Here is a 24393-nt window from a genome sequence, read left to right as displayed (position 1 = left end):
AGATTTCCATCAATCAGTACCTCCAAGTCCTTTTACTTTCAATCCATTCTCTGCCTAGCCTGAATTTGCGCTTGGAATTACTCTGGTCCAGTTGCAGGACTTGGCCTTTATGATCTACATGAGGTTCACACAAGCCCACCTTTCAAGCTATTCAAGGTCCCTCCCTTCCCTTCAGCATGTCAGCCACATCATACAGCTTGATTCGTACACTAATCAGTTGAGGGTGCACTCAGTCCCACTGTCCAACAAAGATGCTAAACAGCACCTATCCCTTTGGACTTACTTATCATGAATTTCCACTTGGACATCAAGCTACAACATTTAAGTGTGACCATGCAGCCTATTCCTTATTCATTGAGTTGTCCAGCTGTCAAATCCATATCTTTCTAGGTTGAGACAAGAATGTCGTGTCAACTGCTTTGCGTAAGTCCATACTTAAAGTGGTGAGGTCTCTTAAATAAAGTTAGAAGAGTATTAAAGTTTAAACTGAAAGAAGGAATTGATCTTTTTATTGAAGTGTGTGTGTTGTGGGGACGGGGTGTAGTGTTTTTCACGTGCTGTTTAATCACTTGGATGTGTTGTCCATATATCCTATCTCTTCTGTAGTGGACCAGAACCTTGAACTGCAGGAGCTTTTCAGATGTTACGTGGATCATTGCCCATGCTAGTGTCACAGGAGTGTATCAGGACACCACTGAGCAGCAAGGGAGTCAGTAAGCTCGTTCAGAAATGAATGACAGAAATGAAATAACATAACTTCAGTGTCTATTAGAACATAATTTTCAGCAAAACCAAATGCTTGTTGTGTTGTTTTCTCAGAAGCACTGTCTTGCAAGAAGCCCAGAAACCTATTTTTGATCCTCATCTCTGCTTCCCAGTACAGCTTAACAGTGCTGCTATACTTTGTTGTCTTTGAAAATAGGGTGTACCTGTTCAATATCTGCTGTCAAAACGCCATATTGTTTCATCCCACTTGATGGTCTTAGTACAGAAAAGGAGGATTAATGGCAGTTGGAACTAATATGCTTCTAGTTTTTAAAACAGTTGGAGATCTTCCCCTTCATTTTGGAAATTAAATAGAAGAATTCAAATGCATCAGTCTCTGCAAACAACTTGATTCTATAAATTCCTTATATTTCCTTTCTCATGTGCATGTCAAATTTACTTGGATTTATGTCTCCCTGTTTAATCTTTGTTGGTAGCAGAGGCTCATTCTCTGCGGGAAGTCAAGGGGAGGAGGTGTGGTGAAAAGAAATGCAGTTCACAGTGGTGAAATAAAGGGTTTTAGAGCAAGGAAATGTACAGTAAATCTGTGAATGGTAATTAATTAACCTCCTTACATTGTGCATAGAGTAAAATGAGCATACAATAATTAAACTCAATTTAAAACACTTTAAAATGTTTCTCTTGCACTTCAGAACTGTTTCACTAAGATGCAAATTACTGCTGATCAGAGTAGGGATAATTAAGATCAACCCTACCTTGTACATTAACCCATTTGAATTTATTTGCTGTATATTTTCTTGTTCCCCGTAATGTCCTTCCTGGTACCATTTGTGCCTTGAGAGTTGTGTCTGATCCTATGGTGAGAGCTTACTGCAGGCTGAAACCAGTCATGTTCAGCCACTTGGACTTGGAAGAAGGATCTGCAGAGGGGCCCTTACTCTGTGCCTCTGTGTTCTGGAAGTTCAAAGCCTTTTTTGGGTCCAACAAGGTTGCTGGGGAACTACGCAGTTGGAGGCAGGTCAGAGTGTAACTGCTGATGTCGTGATAAAAATCCTTCTGTGCTGTAGGGGAGATCAGTCCAGCTCTAATACTCCACCCTGCATCCTGCTCACCCAAGCGTGTAAAGTTACAGTTTCTCACATGTGCTCATTTTTGTGGGATTTATAAAATAGACAGCACAGATTTCAGCTCTTCTTTTAAACCAGGTCAGACTGAGAAAGATGGTTGCTTAATTCAGGTTTTAGATTACATTCTGAGGCTTTTAGGTGAGTAAAACCACACTTCCTTGCTTTTTCCCTAGTCTGTGGACTTGAGCATGTGGTATAGTCATATACCTCATCTTGCCCAGTAGGATTTCTCATATGAGCTATTAAAGACAGAAAGGCAATTCCAGATGGATATTACGGTTTGCAAAACTTTGGCAGATTCATCATAACTAAAATCCAAAGTTTTCAAAGAGTAGAGACAAAATTTACTTTTAATTTGTCAGAGTTGAATAAATTTAAATCTTGTAAAAGCAAATGATGAGATGGAATCAAATACTGTTTTCATTTCGTTCTGCCTCAGGAAAATCCTTGGTTTTGAGTGCTAATAGCAGTGTATTTGTTATGCATGGTAATACACGCTTTCTTACAAACTAGCAGAAGTGATGAGAAGACATCTTTAATTTAACATAAAATGTAGGATAGGGGTTTCACATGAATTAGAAGCCTTTCTGTCATCCTAGCCAGCCTTCCTTGAATGTTCCTAAAACGAACTGCAGCTCTGGTATCAAGTACAGCCCATAAATCAATAACATAGCAGATAAAATACATACCTAATATAGTATATAAGGTATCCTTAAAAATGGAATGAAAAGGAAGAACTGTTGCACATTTCAAGAGCAGTAATCAGAAAGGACTGGTGATTGATGTTTCTCTAAAGGCAAGATGAAGTGGTAAAATACAGCGTTGTGGATCTTTCCTTTCTGGGTTAGAGTGAATTTTTGGTCAAAATGACGAGCCAACTCAGAATTTCCCATAGAAGTTCTGTGACACACAGACGTGGGAGGTTGTATTTTAAATGCACAGAAGTGCATTCGTATAGTTTTCATGGTGTTTCTCTGCAGAAAGTATTTTAAATTTCTGTGGGGAGCATAGTTACGTTTGTAGCAATCCAAATTAATTCTGATGTTTCCGTTTCCCAAGCTCAATGAAATAACACTTTTTCACCACTCCCTTAAAATCTGAAATGATAAGATAGAATTTGTGTAGAGGTCATATATGTGTATGTGTATATGTGTATATACAAAATAAATGTGTATATGTTAGAAACTGTTTTCAGGCATTTTAGACCACATTTATGGGTGCCTTTTTGGCGGGGAGGGGGATGCTAGGAGTAGACCAGTGGGTTTCATTTCCTTGTAAATAACCTGTAAGGAAAGAATGAGGTTTATGTTCTCTAAATTTGCAGATGTGAATGAACCTACCTTATCTACATTTCAAAGGAATCCTAATGGTAGCAGAGCCAAAACTTAGAAGTGAGAGTGTAAAAAAACTTGTGAAAGTTGTAAATTATTTTACTTGTTTCATGAATAGACAGTAAGTAACGTTTTCTGCTGGCTGGAACAAAATCAAGCTAAATCCTTGCTAAGATCAGCAGAGAATGTAATCACTATATATTCACCATTTAGAATTGTGTTTGAACAGCTTCTGGTGGGCTGCCTTCTGTAAGGTTCTTCTACTGTGTTTGATAAACCAGTACTATCATTCTAAGTCACGTTATGATACGAGTATTGTCTTCAAATGGCTTATGTGTGTCAATTTATTTCCTCCACAAGGATTCTGAAGTGCTTTTAAGCATGTATTACACAGAATTCTTGCCTTTTGAAATGTCTTAAAAGGTGGAGTAGAAAGAGAGCCTATGTTCTCCTGTAATTGATGCTGGAAACACCTTCAATGGTAAAGGACAGAACATCCTCAGCTGGCAGATCCCACTGTTTTCTATTTGGAGATAAACTGCAACGTGAATATTATTTCATTGTTAAAGAAGAATGTCAGTGATTTTTGTGTCTAAACTGATTCTACCTGAAATAAAGGCACCTTTACTTCATGCTGAATTAAAGAGTCAGTGGGGTTGGGATTCACCAGTAGGTAGCAAAAGTTACCATCAGTGATTTCTGCTCTGTTCAGGCTTGTCTTGTACAGCTGGAAACCTTTTAATAGGTTGTCAGGATTGCATCTATATATCCACAAAAGAACTGCTTTACTAATAAGAGAATAGATGTACTCCCTACAGTTTTAGGTAGAAAGGTATCTTTTTAATGATGCTTTGTCAGCTTGAATAGCATACCTATGTTGCACAAGTAGTCTGTGAATCTGTCTGCTTTGGACCAGATGGATTGAATATATAAGCAAGTGCCAACATACCAAAACTAATACTTTGACAACATGCTCCAAAACTAACAAGATTTGAGTCTAACAGTTAAATGCACACAGACAGATAACAGGTCATCTGTTCATCTGTTACAATAGCTTGTAAGAGGACTGTAATCTGGCTGTGCTAAGTGTTGGATAAAAAGCAAGTGTGAAAAAAGTTTCATGGGCATAAATGATGTGCTTGAAATAGTTCAAAGCTACATGTAACAGGAGCCTTTGCACTACTTCACTCAACATTACTCTATGTGTGCTCATGAGATGTATTCATATTATTCTTTACATTGGCCTGAATAATAAATACGTACCATGCTAATGTGGAGTTAAGCTTCTTTCTAGCCAGTTCAGGGTTTTCCAGTTCTCAGTAAGCAATATTATTCCTATCTAAACCACATTCCTTGTGAACTGATATGCATTCTGAATTTGGTGCTGGATCCTGTTGTTCAGGAGGTCACTGATCATTCTGGTTACTACCTCAATTGCAGTTGCCAGAAATGTTTGCCACTTATTTAAGGTAACTAAAAACATGGGGATAATGGAAGTCACATTGGGAATATCCTGGTCTCTTTTAGAGGAAATTTGATAAAAACAAGCTGACAAAGCAAATGAAACAGAATACAGTGGTATTATTTTATGAGGGTAACGTAGCCCCTGGTGGCTGATACAAGTTAGTTACTCTGTGAGATATTTTTTAATGAGATAACCACAGGTGTGTATGACACACGGACAACACATATAGCAAAATTTGGGGTGCTAAAATTTGATTTTTTTAGTGAGGTTTGTACTTGGTGCATTGAGTAATGAAGAGTGAGAGATGCAAAGCTGACCTGATCTGTCAGCCATTTGTTCTTTTGTCATAGACAGTGTCAGACCTCAGCCTTCCTGAGCTTAAATTAGCTGATAATACCAACACTTTCATTTATGGTGTATTCTGAAGATTCCTGCATAACAGTGAAGTAATAGATGGCTGTGGATAAAACATCTTCGGACACTGATGGCATCTCCTTAACCTGTGGAGCCATTCCTTTCCTTTGCTAGACCATTAACTGTGGCTGCTCCACTCTACCATTACAAGAGTTCACACCACCACTTGGTACAAGAGATCTGGGGGCAAATCCTGCTGCAAAAAGTACATACATGAGTGTATTAGAAGCAGAAGTAGTTCACTTCAATATGGATGTAATACAGTACGGAGATGGGACTTGAGATGAGAGGTATTTTTGCTGATTCACAAATTTGTTCAAGGTTTTAAAGCAGTAGATCTGCAGTTCTAGGCATAGAGGAGAAAAATAATTTCTGCCTGTTAAATTTGGTCCTTATTTATGGTAACCATGGTTGGGTATGCAAAGCCCTGCAGAGGTCTGTGACTACCTGGCACCAGCCCTAGCAGGTTAGCCTTCAGCAAAGGCCCTCAAGCCAGCCAACAGCATTTCAAAGTTGTGGGGAAGTTCGGAGGTCTGACCTGATCTCTATTGTATCTTGGATGCTTAGTGGCTATTTTAGGAAGAGGAAGAAGAGCCATTTTAAGAGGACTCTTCTGAAAGTAATGCCTCATATAATACTATGTTATATTGGCCCATGACATCAGAAGCAGATGGTGTTATGGCAGTAGAAGTTGAGCCTTCCTACAAATATTCCATTACATTTTGTTGCCGTGTGACAGATGGCAGCAGAGGTGCAGTCTGGCACAATGGCATCTGACATGGAAGTGCATATGAATCAGAGATGTGTCATTGAATTCCTCCTTGAAGAAAAAATGGCACCCATTGACATTCATTGATGCTTGCTGTACATTTCTGGAGACCAAATAGTGGATGTGAGCACAGCGAGGTGGTGGTGATAGCAATACTGGGTGACCTCTGCTGGTGCAGATTTTTATGAGGACAGCATACAGGCTTTGGTCATCTCTAGTGAAAATGCACAGCTGATGGTGGTGACTATGTTGAAAGATAGTGTTTTATAGCTGTAAATTTGCTCTGTCAAGTAGTTTTATAATGCTCTTTGTATCTGCTGTACTTTCCATGGAAATAAAGAGGAGGTGTTTTGGCATTAGACATGACACTTCAATTTGAGTATTCCTTGAAGAAACAGAAATTAATCCATTTCTCTTTAATGTACACAAAGCTGATATCTTGATGTGCTTCGGGGAAATAAATGATGAAATGTCAGGAAAAGGAACAATATTTTCTGTTTTCAGAAAATAACTATTTTAAACATTAGTGGTCCTCTAGCCTTTATTCCTATAAACTGTCACAGCTGGCATTTCATTTTGTTTTGCCATTATAGTCATGTTGCAGGGATTGCTTACTTTTCAACATTTGTTCATTGTTTCTTGCAACTTCATCACAGGTTGTTTGACTTTTAGTGATTTGGGGTTATTTTCCTCGTAAATGAATTTTCTGTCATGGAAATACTAAGTTTAATCCTTCGGTTGGGAATGGCTTCACATCTCTCTGTCTGACAGATCCTCAGATAACCTTTGTTTTACTTTCTATTGCATCTCTTAAGCCAAAGAAATTCTTCACTCTTCAAGCTTTATGGCTTAGTATTCATATCATGTGTAAATGTTAAATTAGTTTAGGATCTATATTTGACCATGAATCCAAGTCTTTCTAAAGCTTTGGCTTCGCCCACAGTTCTTCCTGCTTCAAAAAGCTGTGCACAAAGCTTCTGATGCTTATTTTTTGTCTTCCATACCCATTCCTCTGGATGTACGCCAATAACCAGTGAGGCTGCTCCCTTCTTCAGCTCATTCTTTAATTTCCTGCACAGTAAGATCACCATAACCTTTCCTTTTCACTCATGTCAACTTCATTTTTTTCTCACTATTCAGCAGCTTCAGAAAAAATGCACAAGCACAACCATGCAAGCAGAGTTGGCAAGGTGGGAACTGGATTTCCAATGTCACCCTAAACACTTGAGTTAAAAGCGAACGTCTTAGTTTCATGGTAGGGAAAACTTGCCTTCTTTGCAGTCTTCACTTCTGTACCATCAGTCAGTGTATATTTTTCATGTTCCCTTCAGCTGCAGTTCTCTCTTCTGTTCATGTTCAGTTGTATGCATTGAGGCATATAATTAATGGCTTTTAGTAATTAAAGCCACCTGAAATGTATACATAGGTTTGGGGCTTTTTGTTTTTGTTGTTGTTGTTTTTTAAATCTGATACCCAAGTTGGGTACTTGGAGAGGATGTGCACCCTCCATACCTCAGATATTCTTTTTCTCTTTGTTTTTTCTGCTTGCCTAGCTGTATTAGTAGGACAACATTGCAGAGGTACTTGTAGTGTCTATAAATGTGATTACTGCAATGCACAGTCATTCGTTTAAAAAGTTTTGCAGTCAAATCTATCTGATTACTCCTTGGCTTTGACAGAATGGTGTTTTCAGTTGATCTCATGCAGTTCCTGAGCAGGTAATTAACCTTCTGGTTTGATTCTGGATGCATTCTATTTGATAGTTGGTACTGGTTAATAAAACCAGTTTTAGTCTTTTGCAGTTTTAACGATAGTTCATGGTTATCAATCTCAGTTGAGCATGCAACATAATAGTTGTTCTGTGCTCCTTTTTTGGTGCATACCTCCAATGTATGGAACTAAAACATGTGTTGTTCTAAATTTAACTCATTTGTTTCCTGTTTCTTCCCTATAGCCTCGTCACGTATTCAACATGCTGAAGAAGTATGTGCGTGCTGAGCAGAAAGACAGGCAACATACTCTCAAACACTTTGAACATGTCCGGATGGTAGACCCTAAGAAAGCTGCCCAAATTAGATCTCAGGTAATCCCCACTGAGGGTTAGTGGGGTCATATTTCTCATAACCATTGTGAGTTTTCTGTCAGCTTACTTTTTAAAAAACATCTGACTACTTTCTGTGGGCAGTTTTAAATGCAATAAAAAATAAATTGCTTTCCTGCAGAAGATCAAGACAAAGTGATGTAGGAGTCGTGTGGGTGTCATTTATCTTCTGAAAAGAACTGAAAAACAGGTATTCTGTCTATCAGAACAGTGAGCCAGTCATGAGCACTTCCCAAGGAGCCCTCCAGAGCAGTAATGCCCAGAGCTTTTATTACTGCTTTGGTAAATAATACCTCAAGGAAAATGTCTGCAGTAGATTTAGCTAACACATATGGTTATACTTCACTCAGCTGAAGCAGCAAAACCTGAAGTGGAACAACCATCTGACTGCAACCAGTCTTTTTGTAGTCACTGCAGAGGTACTTGTAGTGTCTATAAATGTGATTACTGCAATGCACTCGAGTTTAACATAGTTTTTAAAAATGTGCATGGTAGTTTGTGGCATTTTAACTACTGCAGTCCTCAACGTGTGTGCTTTGGAACAGCTTTTATGTTATTTTAGTAAATCATGGAGGGTGAGGAAGCAAAAAAAAAACAAACACGGAAGATATAGCTGGCTATCAAAACAGCAATTAAAATTGTAGGCAAAGTGGATAAGCTGCTAAAAGTGTGTGCTGTAATCTGCAGAATCTGCCTCTGTTCCCTCTGCAGGATGCAGTAGGAAGCTCTGTTCCAGCCACACAGTTATGAACTGATTGGCATTGCTAAAAGCCAAATCAAAGCCATATACCTCACTGAATGGCGTGATTTGCATATTAGAATTATGAAGCAGCTATTTCAGCCAGACTTGTACATGGAGATCATGCTAGCTTGAAATTGCTAGAGTTAAAAATGCACACTTCTAAACATCTTCTGCAGCGAACTTGGTTTTCTTTTCTCTTAAATATTATAGCATGTCCGTTTACATTTTACATTAATTCCTAAAACACTTGTTAAATCTCAAAAACCAATGGAATTTTGCAGACTACAAACTGGCAGCACACGTGAAGAATGGAAAGTGACATTTAGGTACAGGAAATAGTTATTGTTTTGTATATTGCCATAGGAATGTGTATTTCCGTAACATCTTCACTTCTTGAATAGGTCAGAAGGTTGAAGGAATGTAGGCTGGAGGATCTACCAGGGAGTTTTTATTTCAGTGGAAAATGGGGGAAAAAGAATAAAATAAATGTTCAGAAGCATATATTTTTTTCACTGAAATTGCTGTATGTAACCTATTTTCCTGTTTGGGCTTAATTGCCTTTGTCAGTAGTCTGAGTCTTCCAAGATGTGCCTCTGTTTCCCTTTCTTTTGAAGAGAGGTGATACTTGCAGAGTGTTCTGGGGAAGATTATTGTGGTATGTTGAAATTCTACCCATAGCAGCATGCAGGCACAACCTGAGGCAAGGGTTTGAATCACCTGGGACAACACAGTAATGCTTCTGGTTGGAAATATTTTTTGAGATATTTTCAAATGCTTTTATCAAGTGCATTCAGTTTTTCTTCAGGGAGTAGCTGTTTCTTTTTTGCAGTATTAGAATAAGAAGAAAGGAAAAAAAAATAACAGCTGGCACATTTTGATCCAGCAATCAGTTGCATCTCACTTGGCTTGAATGACATGCGGAAGGTTACAGCACTGGGGAAGCGTACACATTATTGGAGAGTAAACGAGGCTGTGAGTTTCTGCTACAATAGTTGTTTGTGTACCCCCACAGCAAATGTAAATTCCTGCTTTAAGTTATTCCATTCCCATGGTGTTTCAGGTGTTTGCTACAGAGGAGAGTCTAGCACAGTATTTTGTGTAGCGGAGGTGAATATCGCGACACTTTTGACAATTTCAGCACTTGGAGAATATTATTCCTGCTTCAAATTAAAACTGTCTTGCTTTGCAAATAAAATAAAATAAAATGTAAATTTTTTGATAATAACTACTATTAATGATATTCCCCTCCTTAAAATATTTTTATTTCTTTAGGTTATGACACATCTACGTGTGATATATGAACGCATGAATCAGTCTCTCTCCTTCCTCTACAATGTGCCTGCTGTAGCTGAGGAGATCCAGGATGAAGTCGGTATGCAGACTGTTAATGTGGAAAATAAAAATGCTTGTGAGATAAGGAAAAAAAAAGCTAAATTGCAGCATCTTACTTCTATTGATATGCTGTCCCAGCTGACAAATGGGACTAACTTACCAGCGTTCTTAAATTATAAATCAAATTATAATGAATATAGACTAGTGAATATGAACTATCAGACAGACTAAATGGAAAGGCTTGTTCATAATTTGCTTTCAGAGATTTCCTATTTCTTTAAAATGCAGTTTCATTATCACTATATGTAGACTTCATTAATTCCTGTATAATCTATGCAGGAACATAGTCATAGGCCTTTGTTGTTAATATATTCCCTGTAATATGTTAATATACATTTGGAGCCTCCGTGCTATATGGAAGCAGCTGCTAACAATCAGCAGCTTTATTAAATCCTTCCTAGGTTTAGATATTTAATTTGATGTGGCGTTTACTTTAATTGATGCAGACATTTGGGAAATCCCCCAGCTAAAGAATAGTTAAATGCGCAAGAATTTGAGAAAAATGTAGGTGACAACTAGAAGTTGTTAAATACAACCTGGCAGTATCTTACAGTCACGCATTTATTTGGTAAATTATTTATTTATGAAACAAGGCAGTGAGCTGTGCCGCTGCAGTAAGGACAGAGAGAAGTGGTGGATTCTGCTGCAACAAAAGCACAGATTAGGAAGCAGATGTGTTTGCTTGCAAGGTAGCTTAGGAAAGCTGGGGATGAGCTCAGAAAACTGAGCTGGGGAGGTGTTTAGGGGAGCAAAAAGAGAGAGGTTAATTCAACTATGTTCTTCTGTTCTTCATAATTACAAGACACAAACAACAGTCTCAGTTTGCAGTTGTAGAGAAGCATTCAAATGAAAGCCTCGTTGATACTTTGAGAGTGTATAATTTCTTCAGGAAAAGACCAGTTGATATTAGGTATTGGAGATACTCAGTTGTTCAGGGTGTTTTTTTCACCCACAACTGTCATTCCCTTGGTTCTGTTTTTGCTTGAAGTTTCAATTTCTTCTATTATTGGTAAAGTTAATTGGTGAGAACATGCATCTAAATTTTCCTTCCTAATAACTGAAATGGAATGGGAATTTCAGAGGCATTGAAGAGACATGGGAGCTGAAATCTGTTAACTGCTAAGTGGTTTACAAAAATCTGACTCCTAATCTCAAATGTAATACTAATCTTTAGGACAAAAAGAGGCTAAAATTAGTAGGGTATTATGTCCTAATAAGACGAGAGGACTTAAGAATTTATCAGACTCTGAAGGATATTTTTCCCTACCTTGATTTTAATTTGGGGGGTGGTTTTGGATATAGTGTCGTTTCTTCAGAGCATTGCAAAATGTAAAACAATGAAAAATATGTTCTTATACTGGGATTTAATCAGGCAGCAAAACTTAAAGACTACACTATTATATCTCGTCTTTATTAAATAAAATAATTTGCTGTATAGAGAAGGAAGTTTATTCTCATTCCGGATAAACATTCTCCTTCTTGGTAACATTGACTTTATACTTGATTATACATATTGCTTTTAAAGAAAGTTCTAAGATGTCATTCCTTTCTATTGAAGAAGGCAGTATCTTTCTACCTTTAAGTACAATGATGAACCAACTTCAGATATGTTCTGAAATTAATGAACTTCTTAGCCTCGGTACTCTTCCTATACGCACGGAAAAGGAGATCTAATACTGCCGCAGAATCTGTGAAGAAGTAAAATACTTATAAAATTGCACTTTTTAATGTTCCCCAAGAAATACTACAACTATCATTAAAAAGACAAATGTTTTATTAAATACCTTCTTTGGAACCAGTGGCTTAGAAAGTCCAGGTCAGTGACCAAGTTTGAAAATACCTTGGTAAAACTATTGCAGGCACACAGCGTGTGACTAATAAATTAAATGTATGGAAACAGCTGAAAGTAGTAGTTCTCTCAGGCTGCTGTGATTCCAACTGAAATGGCTTATATTTTAGTTGAGTTTCCTTGTTCATTATGCTTTTGGTTTCTAGTTCCACACTTGACTGCAGTGTTCTTTGTGAACAGTTTTCACCTTGAGAAATGAATCATCTTTGCTTTAGAATACACAGTTCTGACACAATTACTTTTTCACTAGATTAAACAAGTGGTTCTATGAGCAGCGAGACAGACAAGACCTACTTTTCTGTGAATTCATGTTTTGTGCTTAACTTCTCCACAAGAAGGTGCTGCTTTTGACTAGATCTTCTCAATGCTAGAAATATTATGTCCCATTTTGAACAGTTTCTCCATGACCAGCTGTTGACAGATTTGAATCTCAGGGCTTATGATGTATATATTTTTATGTATACAAACTAAATTAATTATTTTTTTTCCTCATGTCTACCTGAAAGACTGCTAACAAGATTCACCCCTGGGAAGTAGGTGGTGTTCTTTCACTGGAAATGCATGTGGAGATGAGGTGCCCCCTTAGAATCTCTGTTGTTTTTGAGATCTTTATGCAGAGAAGTTGAATTATATGAAATAGAATGCAGAGTTGTTTCTGGGACTTAGTGATTTCATGGAGAGTGTTTTCTTCTTCAGCAGTCCGAAGATTATTTTAATTGGTGGCTTGTTGATTGTATGAATTGCAGTCTACCAGTTTGAACATACATAATTTCTTTTAAATAGAAGATATTTTTGAGGTTTGTAATCTCAGAAAGCAGCAGTGTGCACTTGCTGACCCTAAGGCCAGCTGCGTCCTGGGCTGCATCAGGAAAGGGAAGGAGGGGATTGTCCCCTTCTGCTCTGTCCTTGTGAGGCCTCATCTGGAGTTCTGTGTCCATGTCTGTAGCCCCCAGCACAAGGAAGACTGTTAGAGCAGGTCCAGAGGAGGGCCATGAAGATGATCAGAGGACTGGAGCACCTCTCCTATGAAGAAAGGTTGAGGGAAGTGGGCTTGCTCAGTCTACAGAAGGTTCCAGGGAGACCTCATGAGTAGATCGTGATAGGAAGAGGAGACTCATTTTAAACTAAGGGAAGGGGATTTAGGTTAGCTGTTAAGAGGAAGTTCTTTCCTCAGGGGTTGGTGAGACGCTGGCACAGCTGCCCATAGAAGCTGTGGTGCCCCATCCCTGAAGGCGCTCAAGGACAGATTGGATGGGGCCCTGGGCAGCCTGAGCTGGTGGGGGGCAGCCCTGCCCACGGCAGACGTGTTGGAACTGGATGATCTTTGAGGCCCTTTTCAACCCAAGCCATTTTCTGATTCTATAAACTCCAGCAAATAATGTGTCAGGAAGTTAAGATAAAACTGAAGACAGCTGTAGCCTTTATCTGCAATTTGTTTGTGACCTGTTTATGTTTGTTGGCTTAAATAGAAAATGAGTATATAGATGCATAGGAAGAACCACAAGTACTCTGAGGAATAGAAAGTATGTCTTAAATGAAATAAGGGGCCACATCAGGATGGCAAGCATGTGTTGTCGCAGAAGACTCGAGATGTGTAAGGAAAAATACTGCTGCCAATCTAGACTTCAAGATGAGGCAGAGGGATAAAGGATCAGTGCAGGAGTTGCAGGGAGGGGTTTTTCTGACTGTGATTTTTATGATGGAGCTTGGAAAACAGAGGCAGACGGCTTGTGTAGGAGACCTTGTATCATTCTGGCTGCAAATAATTTCTCAAACTGTAGTGATGCAAATGTGCTACAAAGCAGGTCGTTCTCTGCAACTGAAGTAGTCCTTGGCATTAAATGGTGTTTCTCACACACAAGGATTATGATTATGAATAAAAGAGTGGCCCAGAAATTCTAAGAAGAGGTATTTGCATGCTGCAAGGTTATCTACCTTGCTATTTGTACCCTCTGTTTCCCTCTATAACCTTACTATGTATAAAGCCTCAGAGAAAGCAATGGTGGACTTTTTAATAGAAATCAGCAGTTTATTTTAGCACATCTTGCTTTAAATCCTTATTTGATTAGGCTGCTTATCCATGTATGTAAAAGTCAATTTATTGCCAGGAGTGGCATAGCCAGCACTGCTTCCAAATAAGAAGCTTCAGTGGAGTTCTGTGTATTAGTCAAATGGGTAGGGAATGAGCTGAATATTTAATTGTCTTTGCTGCTCTGTTTCCAAACTGATGTCCTCAAGTCCATGTTTTCTAGCCCCCCACTGATGAAATATTTAGCACCACCAACTAACTCAGCAGTATCATAAGCAGCCCTGAGCCATCCAGTTATGAGTTATGAGCAAGTAATAAGTAAGAGAATATGATTTCATTTGTCCCTTGGCAAATAAAATCAAGCTGCCATTACCTCATTATTCTGTTCCATTGTGTCTATCCTGTTCTTCTGCAGCACACTTGTTGTATGGCAGAGGGAGTGGACAAACCCAAATAGACTCCAGATCATTACTTGCATTCAAATGCATACAGAGTGTGGTGGTTCATGTGCCATTTGAATTATTTGTAAGCTCCAGCTTAGCATTTGAGCAAAAGAATTTAGTTTACAACTTCTGTGAAGATTTGTAAGTATTTTTTAAAGTGTGACAGCTGTAAATATAGGACAAGGCACAGACTAAAGGCATTGAAGATTTGCTTTCTTTTAACCCTTTCTCTTTAACTATTAGGTCCCTATACCAGTCAGTTTGCATTTGCACATGTAGCCTGGATAACCAGACTACACTGAACTGCTGTTACTGAACTGCTGAGCTACATCTGGTGTTTAAGCATTTCTAAAACCAGCTGTTGATTTTCTAGCTGCTAATTTACTTATGGTCAATCCACAGCCTCGCTGCATTTCCTGCCACAAGCTGAGTTAGGATGTTTTTCTCTGTTCCTTTTCTGGTATCCTTCTTAGAAAGCTGTGAGGGTTTTAGCTGTTTGCTGCAGGCTGAAAGTCCAAAATGAAAACCACTGTGGTTTGGGGATTTACTTTGCAGAATCAAAACAAACCCTTGAGTTTTTCCCAAAAGCAAATTCTGTATCTGTTCTGATGGTGCCATTTCTTTTGTGATTGTTTTCCTCATCTTCCCCTTGAAGTCTTATGATTTGAATATGTAATCAAGTGATGTCTTTCAGACTACAGTGGAACTTCTTGGCATTTCCTCTTTTTAACTTAAGATTTAGCTGAATGATGAGATGTCCGTCTTCAGAAATAATATTTAAAATCATTGAGCTTATGCTGCCATATTTAAGGTATCAGAATAATAAAGGGAAGTTGACATATATGTGTCAGTAGCTTTTAAAATGATGTTGTAAGGTATAGTTCATATATCAAGTAAGAACAGTAATTACCTTATGACTCAAGTTTATTATATTAAGCTATAAAATATTAAGGAGCATCTTGAAAATGCTCAATGGTCATGAATTTATTAGCAAAAAGTTAGGGATCAGTTCTAGTCTTCCTTTAAAACAGAGATGAAAGTACTGGTAACAGTTGGGTACAGTTCACGTCATGTACCAGTGTGGCTAAAGTGTCTTATGTTGTTGTTATTGTTGAAGGAAAACAAGGGTGCTGAAGCATGGATCATAAATGAGTAAACACCCTAGGATTTTTCTATGCTGGAGCAGACTAAGTTCAGTGAATCAGCACAGAGTTGGGTAGGGAACTGTCGTCTGTAGTGCACCTCCTAAGCACAGTTAAGATTTTGCACCAGTTGACAAACCTGCTAAATTTAGTCACTTCAAATCATCTGGGGTCTGTCTGCAGTAGTGTTTTAACTCACATTTTGTAAGGACCGTTTCAGTTATCAATATTTACATTCTTGATCCAATTCTTCATAGTATAAGCGTGGTCTCTGACTGATCTTGAAATAGACAATGGAGAGTTTAGCTTGGTTGATAAATAGAGGCACTGTCTATGAGTAGATGAAGAGTCAAAGAAGAATTATTTTTTCTGAAGCAGTTTCTCTGTGCTTCTAGTTATCCATACTTTCCAGTTCACATTTCTTCTTGTCTTTTTAAATGAAATCAAATGGAGTTGAACCTTTCACCTAGGATAAGCAGCCATAAATCCAATCTGCATCTGCAATAGTTAGAAAAATCCGCACTTGAAGAAGGTTGGCCAGTTCCTGCTAAGTTCTTGTATTTTCCACCATTCCAAAGGTCACATTTGTCACCTGGAGCTGTAGTTTCTAAATTCCCCCAGGCACTTGTCTAGTTCTTAGGAAGCAGCATCTTTGATTTTGGATGCAAGGAAATGGTCATTTTTGCCAAATCATATGCATTGTATTTCCTCTCGCAGCTCCTTAAAACTGGCACATTTTTCCTTGGAAGTAATTTTTCTATTCAGGTTTGATGAATGTTTCTACACCATAGAGAAAATTCTCCATAAACTAAGAACAGATCTTTTGTAAGTAGCACAATTAAATGCAGATCTTAATCTAAGGTATTGTAAATCTTGTGTTCTAAGATTCAGGAGAGAGTTTCTATGCATCTGGTCTGTTTCATACAGGCTTCCTGCCCTTCCAGTTCTGCTCTGATGCCTTTGCCCAAGAGAATAATGTGACTGGAAGAAACAGTTGAATGTGGCCTGCAGAGAATGTGGTTTTGCACAGATGACCCTATGGTGACTTCCAGTACTAACTGAAGGCTTCCAAAGAAAAAAAAAAAAGATTTTTCTATGCTGTGATTCTTTGTTTTTTAATCTCCCTTGAAATCTTACAATATTTCACTGAATAGATGATTTATTAGTACTTGAGCAAAAAATATATTGCTAAATCACGGACTAAAGATAGCATGGAGTTCTCACACAAAAGCAAATGAATCATGTATTAAACTTTACATGTTACCTATAGCAGTTTTATGTGCTTAAATACTGACATGATACAGGCCTGCTGGAATGCTTATAACTAACTAGGACCTCTTCCACCAAAGGACATTGGTTTTAAAATCATTTGGCTAGTTTATATGTATAATTCAGCTTTTTAAAGTTTTTTTGCTTCATCATAACCCTACAGTATGCACTAAGCTACCAGTTTTGCCACTTCATTCTCTAATATTTGAAATACAGCAAAATACCATTGAGCTGTTTCTTGGAGGAAGGCAACGCATTGTTTATGAGGGGAATCAACTGATGCTTGCCTTTACTGTGTTGTATTTTAATAGGGAAAGGTACTCACCAGCTGGAACAACAGTCTGTTGCTGAGCCTTTGTAAATTCTGCATTCCACTGGCTTGGCAGAACTGACGAACCTGTTACTACTCCAAGTTGGAGACTCAACTCTTTCTGCTAGTAAAATATGTCCCCTCCTACAACTTTGGAGGAAAGGAAAAAAAAACTGGGAAACAGATCCAACATTTTCCTCTTCTAAGCTTCTCGTATTTTTCTGTCTAGCTTATTTAACTGTCGTAGAAAATTAGGCAGAGAATAGAAGATGTTTAAAATAGACCTAAGTGCACTTTGCTGACACTGATGTTCTCAAATGCTTTCATTAGTAGCATACTATATCCTCTCCATCTTTTGTAGCTAAATGGTCCATTGTATTTGCTCATGAGCATTAGTGTTCTTGAGGAAAGATGTGAATCTTGATTTTTCTAAGCGCAAGCCCCCTTTTAATCTCATAAATATCATGAAAACGACTTTAGGCAGTAAAGGAACCAGCTTTCTCCAGATCTGCAGATATTGCTAATGAGATAAATGGCTGCACAAGGCTTTCTCCAGCCATTTCACATGCCTCTCTTTGGAGAAAACAGAGTTGTAGAAAAAGGTGAATATATATCTGATTTATTTTAAATCAATATACTGAATTTGTTTGGTATTAGAAAGCTTTGTAGGTCACCATTAACTCATAGTTGCAGATATGTCCATAGACATATAATTGATTTGATTTACTTGCTCTTTTAGTATGAATGCAAAGAAAAGCTGGAACACTCATTTACGAGATGATACAAATAGAGCACATTATGGTACTGAAATTTTTCACAAATTGCTTAAACCGGGACCTTTTTCTAAAGCCTTATTTACTGCTCTGTGAAGCAGGATGGCTTCTCCCATTCTCTCTGTATTTCCTGTATTGCTTCTGCCACTATGCTTTAAGGAACTAATAAGTTCGCTCATCATGTGCCAAATATAAAATGTCATTCTTTCATTAGATGGATGACAAGTCTGAAAAAATCTTGAAGTTGTCCAGCTTGCAAGTGTGATCTAAGAGAAGGCTGGCTTGGAATTGTTTGACTTTGTGAATGAATGGGTTCCATTCAGGTGGGAGAGGCACTATTTTGCCGAAAACACTGTCCACTTACAGAAGTGTCAATATGCTTAGTTATTGAAACTTCCTTGGTTTATTGGCTATGCATGCAATTTAATTCATGGATACGTGTGCCTATAAAAGGCAGAATTTGTATCTAGAAAGGATAATGACAAAGTTTCACAGCTGTTTCAAAAAGGTTTGGAACTGTGGGGAGATGAAACCTTCACTGTGCTCATCTATCCCAGCCTTTGTTAATTAATGGGGACTGAGTCACCTCAGCCAAACTTCCTGTCACTATAAACTGAGTTATTAATGCAAGTGTCTGTGAGTGCTGAAGCAGCCCAAAATCATAGGAGTACAACCACTCTAACAACAGCTTCCAAGTCTTACTTGCTACTGCATTACAAATGTCATTCAGTTTAAGATCAGACTCCTAACAGGGAGTGTTTGATTGTGAAAGAAGCAAATTAATCATCTTAATTCTTACATGTTAGCAGATTGGAGGTATCCACCCAGAACTAGTTACAGGCTGTCTGCAAAAGCTATTGAACTAGTGTGTCAGTTGCTGTTCCCAGAGCAAGTCTTGGGAACTGCTATCCAGAGGAGTTTAAGCACTAAAGTCTGAAATGCATAACCATAAGCAGACATCCTGATGGGTAGGTCTAAGTATGCCTCTAGTGCCAGTGGTGTGCTAAATTTTACTCTATTTGGCCATGACTTTATCTTCGCTTGTGCTCAGTGAAAATTCACATGCACTTACTATAATCAAGAGTATCTGATGTATTCTTGCCAGGCAAGCTCTTACTGTTAGGCTAAAAAGAGAAAAAAAAAAAATTACTGAGTTAAGGATATTTGACTTTGCAGAATGTCTGGATTGATGGAAATATTACAGTAATCTCCACAATGTAGTTACCATGCACACGGGATTACAAATGAAGCAATTTTTCATCAGCACAGCTTTCTCCTGCTGTTCAATTCTCATATGCCTAATTTAATTGAAAAATGAATTGTGCTTGCTATGGGGGGAGTCCGGTCCTCTCACTGTTCTGCTTCCTCCTATTAGAGCATACATATGAGATATGGTGTAAGAAGATGTCAGTATAGATCATATCCCACTAAATCCATATATTTGTTATGCTTAACAAACATTTTTCTTTAGAATACTTAGCCTAAGTTATATTTAGCCTATCAAGTGCTAAAAGTATGTTGTCTGAAGCAGATGCTGCGCAGTTCCATTTAGTTCTGATTTAAGTTACTAGAAGTGAGTCAAATGTACAGTGCTCTCTTATGTCCAAGGGAATCGGATACAACAAACTGAAACTTCAAAATGTTAGAATGTGTGTATTTTTATGCATTATTTGTTGTTTTCCAAGCTTCCCAAAGAGTTCAGTACACATCAGAAAAAAATAAAAAAAATCTCTGGGATTTGTACAGTGACCTGTAGAAGAGTTTATAGTAAATAATAGGTAACTGACTTCTCTCAGGTGTTAGAATGAGTTGAAGGCTGTATTCTGGGTTTGAGTTTTACCATCTGTTATAAGATTGGCAAGTGAATATGGCTGATAATTAAATAACATAGAAATAAATCGCACAGTGCCTTATGTGGATCAGGATTATGTTATATGATGGCTGCTTTAAAAGTAAAGCTTCCTATTGTATCCTGTTGGTCACATCAGAGATGGACAGAATGGCATCTGACATGGAAGTGCAGATGAGGGAAAGCTGTGTCACTGAATTCCTCTACGCAGAAAAAATGGCACCCTTATTCACTAACACCACTTGCTGAGCATTTCTGGAGACCAAACGGGGGAAGTGAGCGCAGTGAGGGGTGGGTGTTACATTTCAGCAGTAGTGACAGCAGTCACCTCCACTGGTGCAGTGTTTTATGAGTGCAGCATGTAGGCTCTTGCTCATAGCTGGCAAGAATGGTGAATAAATAAATGAAATTACTAAGTTAATCGAGTTCAATGAAGTGGATGTGAGAAGTAAAGAAGGAGACAATAGAAATGGTTAAAGAGTCTTGAAGTCATTAAAGGGAAGAGCAGTGTCTTTCAGTTCTATTCAGTAATATTTTTTTTGGAGAAATAACATAAGCTTCTGGTGTTTTTCTAACCCACATATTTTCTGTAATACTCTGCTTTTAATTAAAGGGGAAATGCAGTCATGATTTAGATGACTCACTATTAAACTATGAATGTGTACCTATCTATAGCCATACATCAATATTTATCTAACAATGCATTCAGCTGTTAAGTAGCTAAGAGCTTATAGTAATTACAGCATTCTTGCACTGAAGGCTACAGCAGCCTTCATATAAAAATAGGCAGAATTTCAAGAGATTTATAACAAGCTGTGGGAAAAAACGGGAGGCGGATGTTTCTGGTTCTTCACCAGTGTAGTGGTGTGGAAATTCTCATGCACCTCTTTCCAAGCCTCTCTGAAACTGCACAGCCATGTACAAAAGTGAACTGGCATTGCTTTCCATCTCTAATGGGAAAACCTAGATCATGTTGAGATTATGTAGTAACAGAAGTAGTTCTGTGTAGTAGCAGAACCAGCTGATAAGTGTTTTGCTGAATTTGGTTTTCCACACTTTCTCATCGTTTGAACTGCCAGAAGATTTTTTGTAGTATGATCTACTTGTAAGACAATTAATTTGTATCTAAGTTAAACATCTTTATTATTATTATTATGAATAACTTAAGTCAAATTAGTCTGAAATGCAAATCTAAGTGGGGTGTTATTACATGTTTCTGTTTACAGGAGAGTACTCATATGGGTTGTTTTTACAATACGATTTGGGAAGTGTTGAAGTCTGTATATGCTGAAGTGGCATAAGCAGTAAGAAATGGGAAAAAAAGAGATAAATTTGTAATTTTTTAATGTATTAGGAACATTCTTTTTATATTACAGCCATTCTTTTTAATATATTTCTAAACATTACAACTGTTCTCAAGTTCAGAGATGTATTTTCTTTTAAGTTCAATTCTTTAAATTTTTAATTATTTATTTTTAAAGGCCCTGGGATGGTTCTTTTATTACCTTATTTCAAGGGAAAAAATATAAGTCAACTGTTTCATGATACTTCAGATCTCATTTTCTGAGAACTTGAAGAGCCTTTTCACCTTATGGAGATTGCCATACATGTAAGAATCTTCTAAGTCTGAAAGACTGCTGCTGCTGCTTACTTTTGCCCTAGTGGTGGTGTTTCTACAGAATATAAAATAAGAATTGTGAAATGCTGTTTTCTTTGGTTCTTGCTCTTTCAGTCTCATTTTTAACCCCGAGAAAGACATAATGCACTGTAAATGTTTCCAGATAAGAGGGCCTGTGATGTAATTTCACAGGCTAGCCATAAGAGAGCAAGTCTAGATCTGATGGATCTAATGTAATTTTTTTGTCAGTATGGGTAGGCTGGGTTCATCTCCAGTGTTTCACGGGATTGACACAGTACATCACTCTTTATCATCATCTTCAAAGCCTACAGACAAATGAAACCACTCGTGCCTTCCTGTAGGCAGGTCATTTTCAATAAAGTTCTCATCAGAATTGATCTCTAAATTATATTTGTCTTGTAGCACTAAAATGCATCAGTTAAGCACTGAACACCGCATAATTGTGTTTTGCAGCTTGATAGTGCAGCTTGATAATTATGACATCTAGCAGTATGTAACATCATCGTATGATACCTGATTCAGCTGAACACCTAAGACTAATTACTTGCTTGGAATTTAGTGGAGTTTAGCTCCTTATGGTTCGGTGAAAACCAAATAGGATTAAATTTAAGCACATGCTTGAAATTTCCTCTAACTTGGACAGAGGCTGGAGGAAATAGACACTATTTTCTGGCATTTTCTTTCATCTCAAAGGAGAAAATCCTATTTGATGCAGTAAACTTCATATATGAAATCTACAGGATATGTGAGTGACTTAACTACCTTTTTGACTTGTAGAATTTGCGTTCACTGCAGGTACAAAAAGGACTTTGGACCAAAAAAGTTAGCTGTGAAATCCTCACTTTGCATTTCAGAGTTGCTTACACAAATCTGTATTTACCTTGTGTCTCACTAGAGGTGTCTTTTGGAGAAATGTTTGTGCTTCCTGAATGTGAAATACATCTGTTTTGTGACAATACTACCAGCGTAAACTATTGGTTAGAAGTATGTGTTGTCAGTTGATACAGGAGCTCTAATACAAGTGCAGATGTTCAGGTAAATATTGCATTTTGTTTTAAAGTATTCACCAATACAAAGCCTCTAAGGAGGTATTGTTTTCACATTTAGCAGTTCGGGGTGTTTTGATTTATACAGCTGACAAAATTCAGACATTCAAACTTAGTTAAAAACTAGCTATATTACATCCATCCTACTCCTTTGAGCAAACGCTTGTGTTGAGGATTATGAACTGAGGTGTACTGAATTAGCCCATAAAGTAGGCATACAACTGATAGCTTCATCTAGCCACATTACATCTTACCACATGCATTATTATAAATGATTATAGAATTGCTCTTAGTAGTCCTAATTATGACATAGAAACATTTGCTTGATTTAAACTATCTTCCTAATGGTATAAGATAATACATGTGCAGGTGCAAATGAGGCGATTACTGTGACTCAGATGCTCCTAATTTCTGCCATTGGGAATAGTAAGGGGGTTGCTGACACTTCTAAATTTGTCATTTTGAAAGCACATGTTCAAAAGCAGCTATAACTTTGGGAGGACCACGTGGTTATTTCTCACTGAGTGTTGACTGATAAGATGGTGATTGTGAGGCAATAAGACTCTGCTTTTGCTGCAGTTTGTTTGAATTGGTTCCCAAGCGTTTATTTGCTGAATCAGTATGCAGTCTATGATGCATATGTGGTTTTTAAAAGGAAGTTTGCTTTTGGGCTGAAACTATGGCATACATGTAATTTGAAGGTGTCTTAACTAGTACTTAGAAGGGGTGTTTTGAGTCCATTTCTTTTCTAAATTGATTTTAAACCTTAAATCGACAAACAGACCTTCCAAAATTCTGACTGCCAGTTTCGAAGTTACTTTTAAGCAGATTCAAGAGTTGTGCTTGTGATAATGAGGTAGGAGCTTTTTGTCTGATAGGTATCCACCAACAAAAGAAAACAAAGCAAAGCAGTGATGTAAATACTTTTGGAAATTTAAAATAATCAATTAAATAAAAATGATTACTTGAAAGATAATTAGTGAATTGCTTGTGTTCTAGAGCAGCAAGTAAGGATGTTCTCTGTTAAACTTTTCTCATTGTATCTATGCCACCTAGGAGGTGGATTAAGTACAACAGAGTCCAGTGTGGTAAACAGTATTGTATACCAATAAAGTGTAAAGCTCCAGTGAAAGAATATCATGGGCTGTGCTGCTCTATCACCTCTAGTAGGATTTGGTGTGGTCTTCACTATTACAGTGCTCTTAGAAAGCCAAGGGATGTTGTAAATGAACTGCTTTCAAACAACCCAACGTCCACCAGATGTTTCCAGTGAATTTGCTTTCTTCTTCTCCATGTTCCCCTTTTCCTCAGAAGTGGACAAGAGACTAATCTTGAAAGGAGATTGCAGCCATCATACTCTTGTACCTAATGTCCCAAAGATATTTTGCTTCATTTCTCCTTGATGCTACTGTTTAGTTGTAATAACCCATCAGGGAATGCCTGCAGTGAGCGTAACTTCCTTACAAAAGCCAGTAAGTCTAAGAAGTATTTTATTGAAGTAGCGTAACTGAGCCTCTTTCATCCTATGAAGGATGAGTTTGGATGCCAGAAGGTGGCCATGCTACAAGTCCCAGGCTTCCTATTAGTAGAGCAGTTGCACTTTCACACCAAATCCAGCTGCTGGGAGATTTGAGGTCCCAATTTAATGGGGTTTTGTTGTTGTTATTGTTTTCTCTGAAGTCATGATTACTGTTGAGCTCATGCTCTCAAAATGGAAAAAAATGTTTCACCATCCTCCTTATTTTTCTCTGGCAGGACTTAACAGAATGTTACAAAGAGATAATGAGCAACAACAAGCCTATTATAGGAAGGTTGTCATGAGGGTTTTTGTCCTGTTGGTTTGAGGGGAGATGAAATTTTGAAAAGCAGCCTAGAATCTGTGTATTTTCGGCACCTAATAATGAAGACATTCACTGCACAAAGAAAACCCCTGAAACAGCCTTGAATGCACATGCTAGCCTCCAGCTGCATCTGTAC

At 37.8% G+C, this 24393-nt stretch overlaps 1 protein-coding gene across 4 annotated transcripts in view; it reads left to right on the top strand.

The window, feature by feature from the left end:
- APP (amyloid beta precursor protein) overlaps positions 1–24393 on the top strand; it is a 199496-nt gene that overhangs the window by 148539 nt on the left and 26564 nt on the right. For all 4 annotated transcript variants that reach the window (XM_072326680.1, XM_072326679.1, XM_072326678.1 and 1 more), the window contains 2 exons: positions 7787–7915; positions 9948–10047. In XM_072326680.1, coding sequence (XP_072182781.1) covers positions 7787–7915; positions 9948–10047 — 229 coding nt within the window. The remainder of the gene's footprint in view (positions 1–7786; positions 7916–9947; positions 10048–24393) is intronic.

The sequence above is a fragment of the Excalfactoria chinensis genome, chromosome 1, assembly GCF_039878825.1.
Source record: "Excalfactoria chinensis isolate bCotChi1 chromosome 1, bCotChi1.hap2, whole genome shotgun sequence".
NCBI lineage: Eukaryota > Metazoa > Chordata > Aves > Galliformes > Phasianidae > Excalfactoria > Excalfactoria chinensis.
This window is presented reverse-complemented; position numbering and strand designations above follow the sequence as displayed.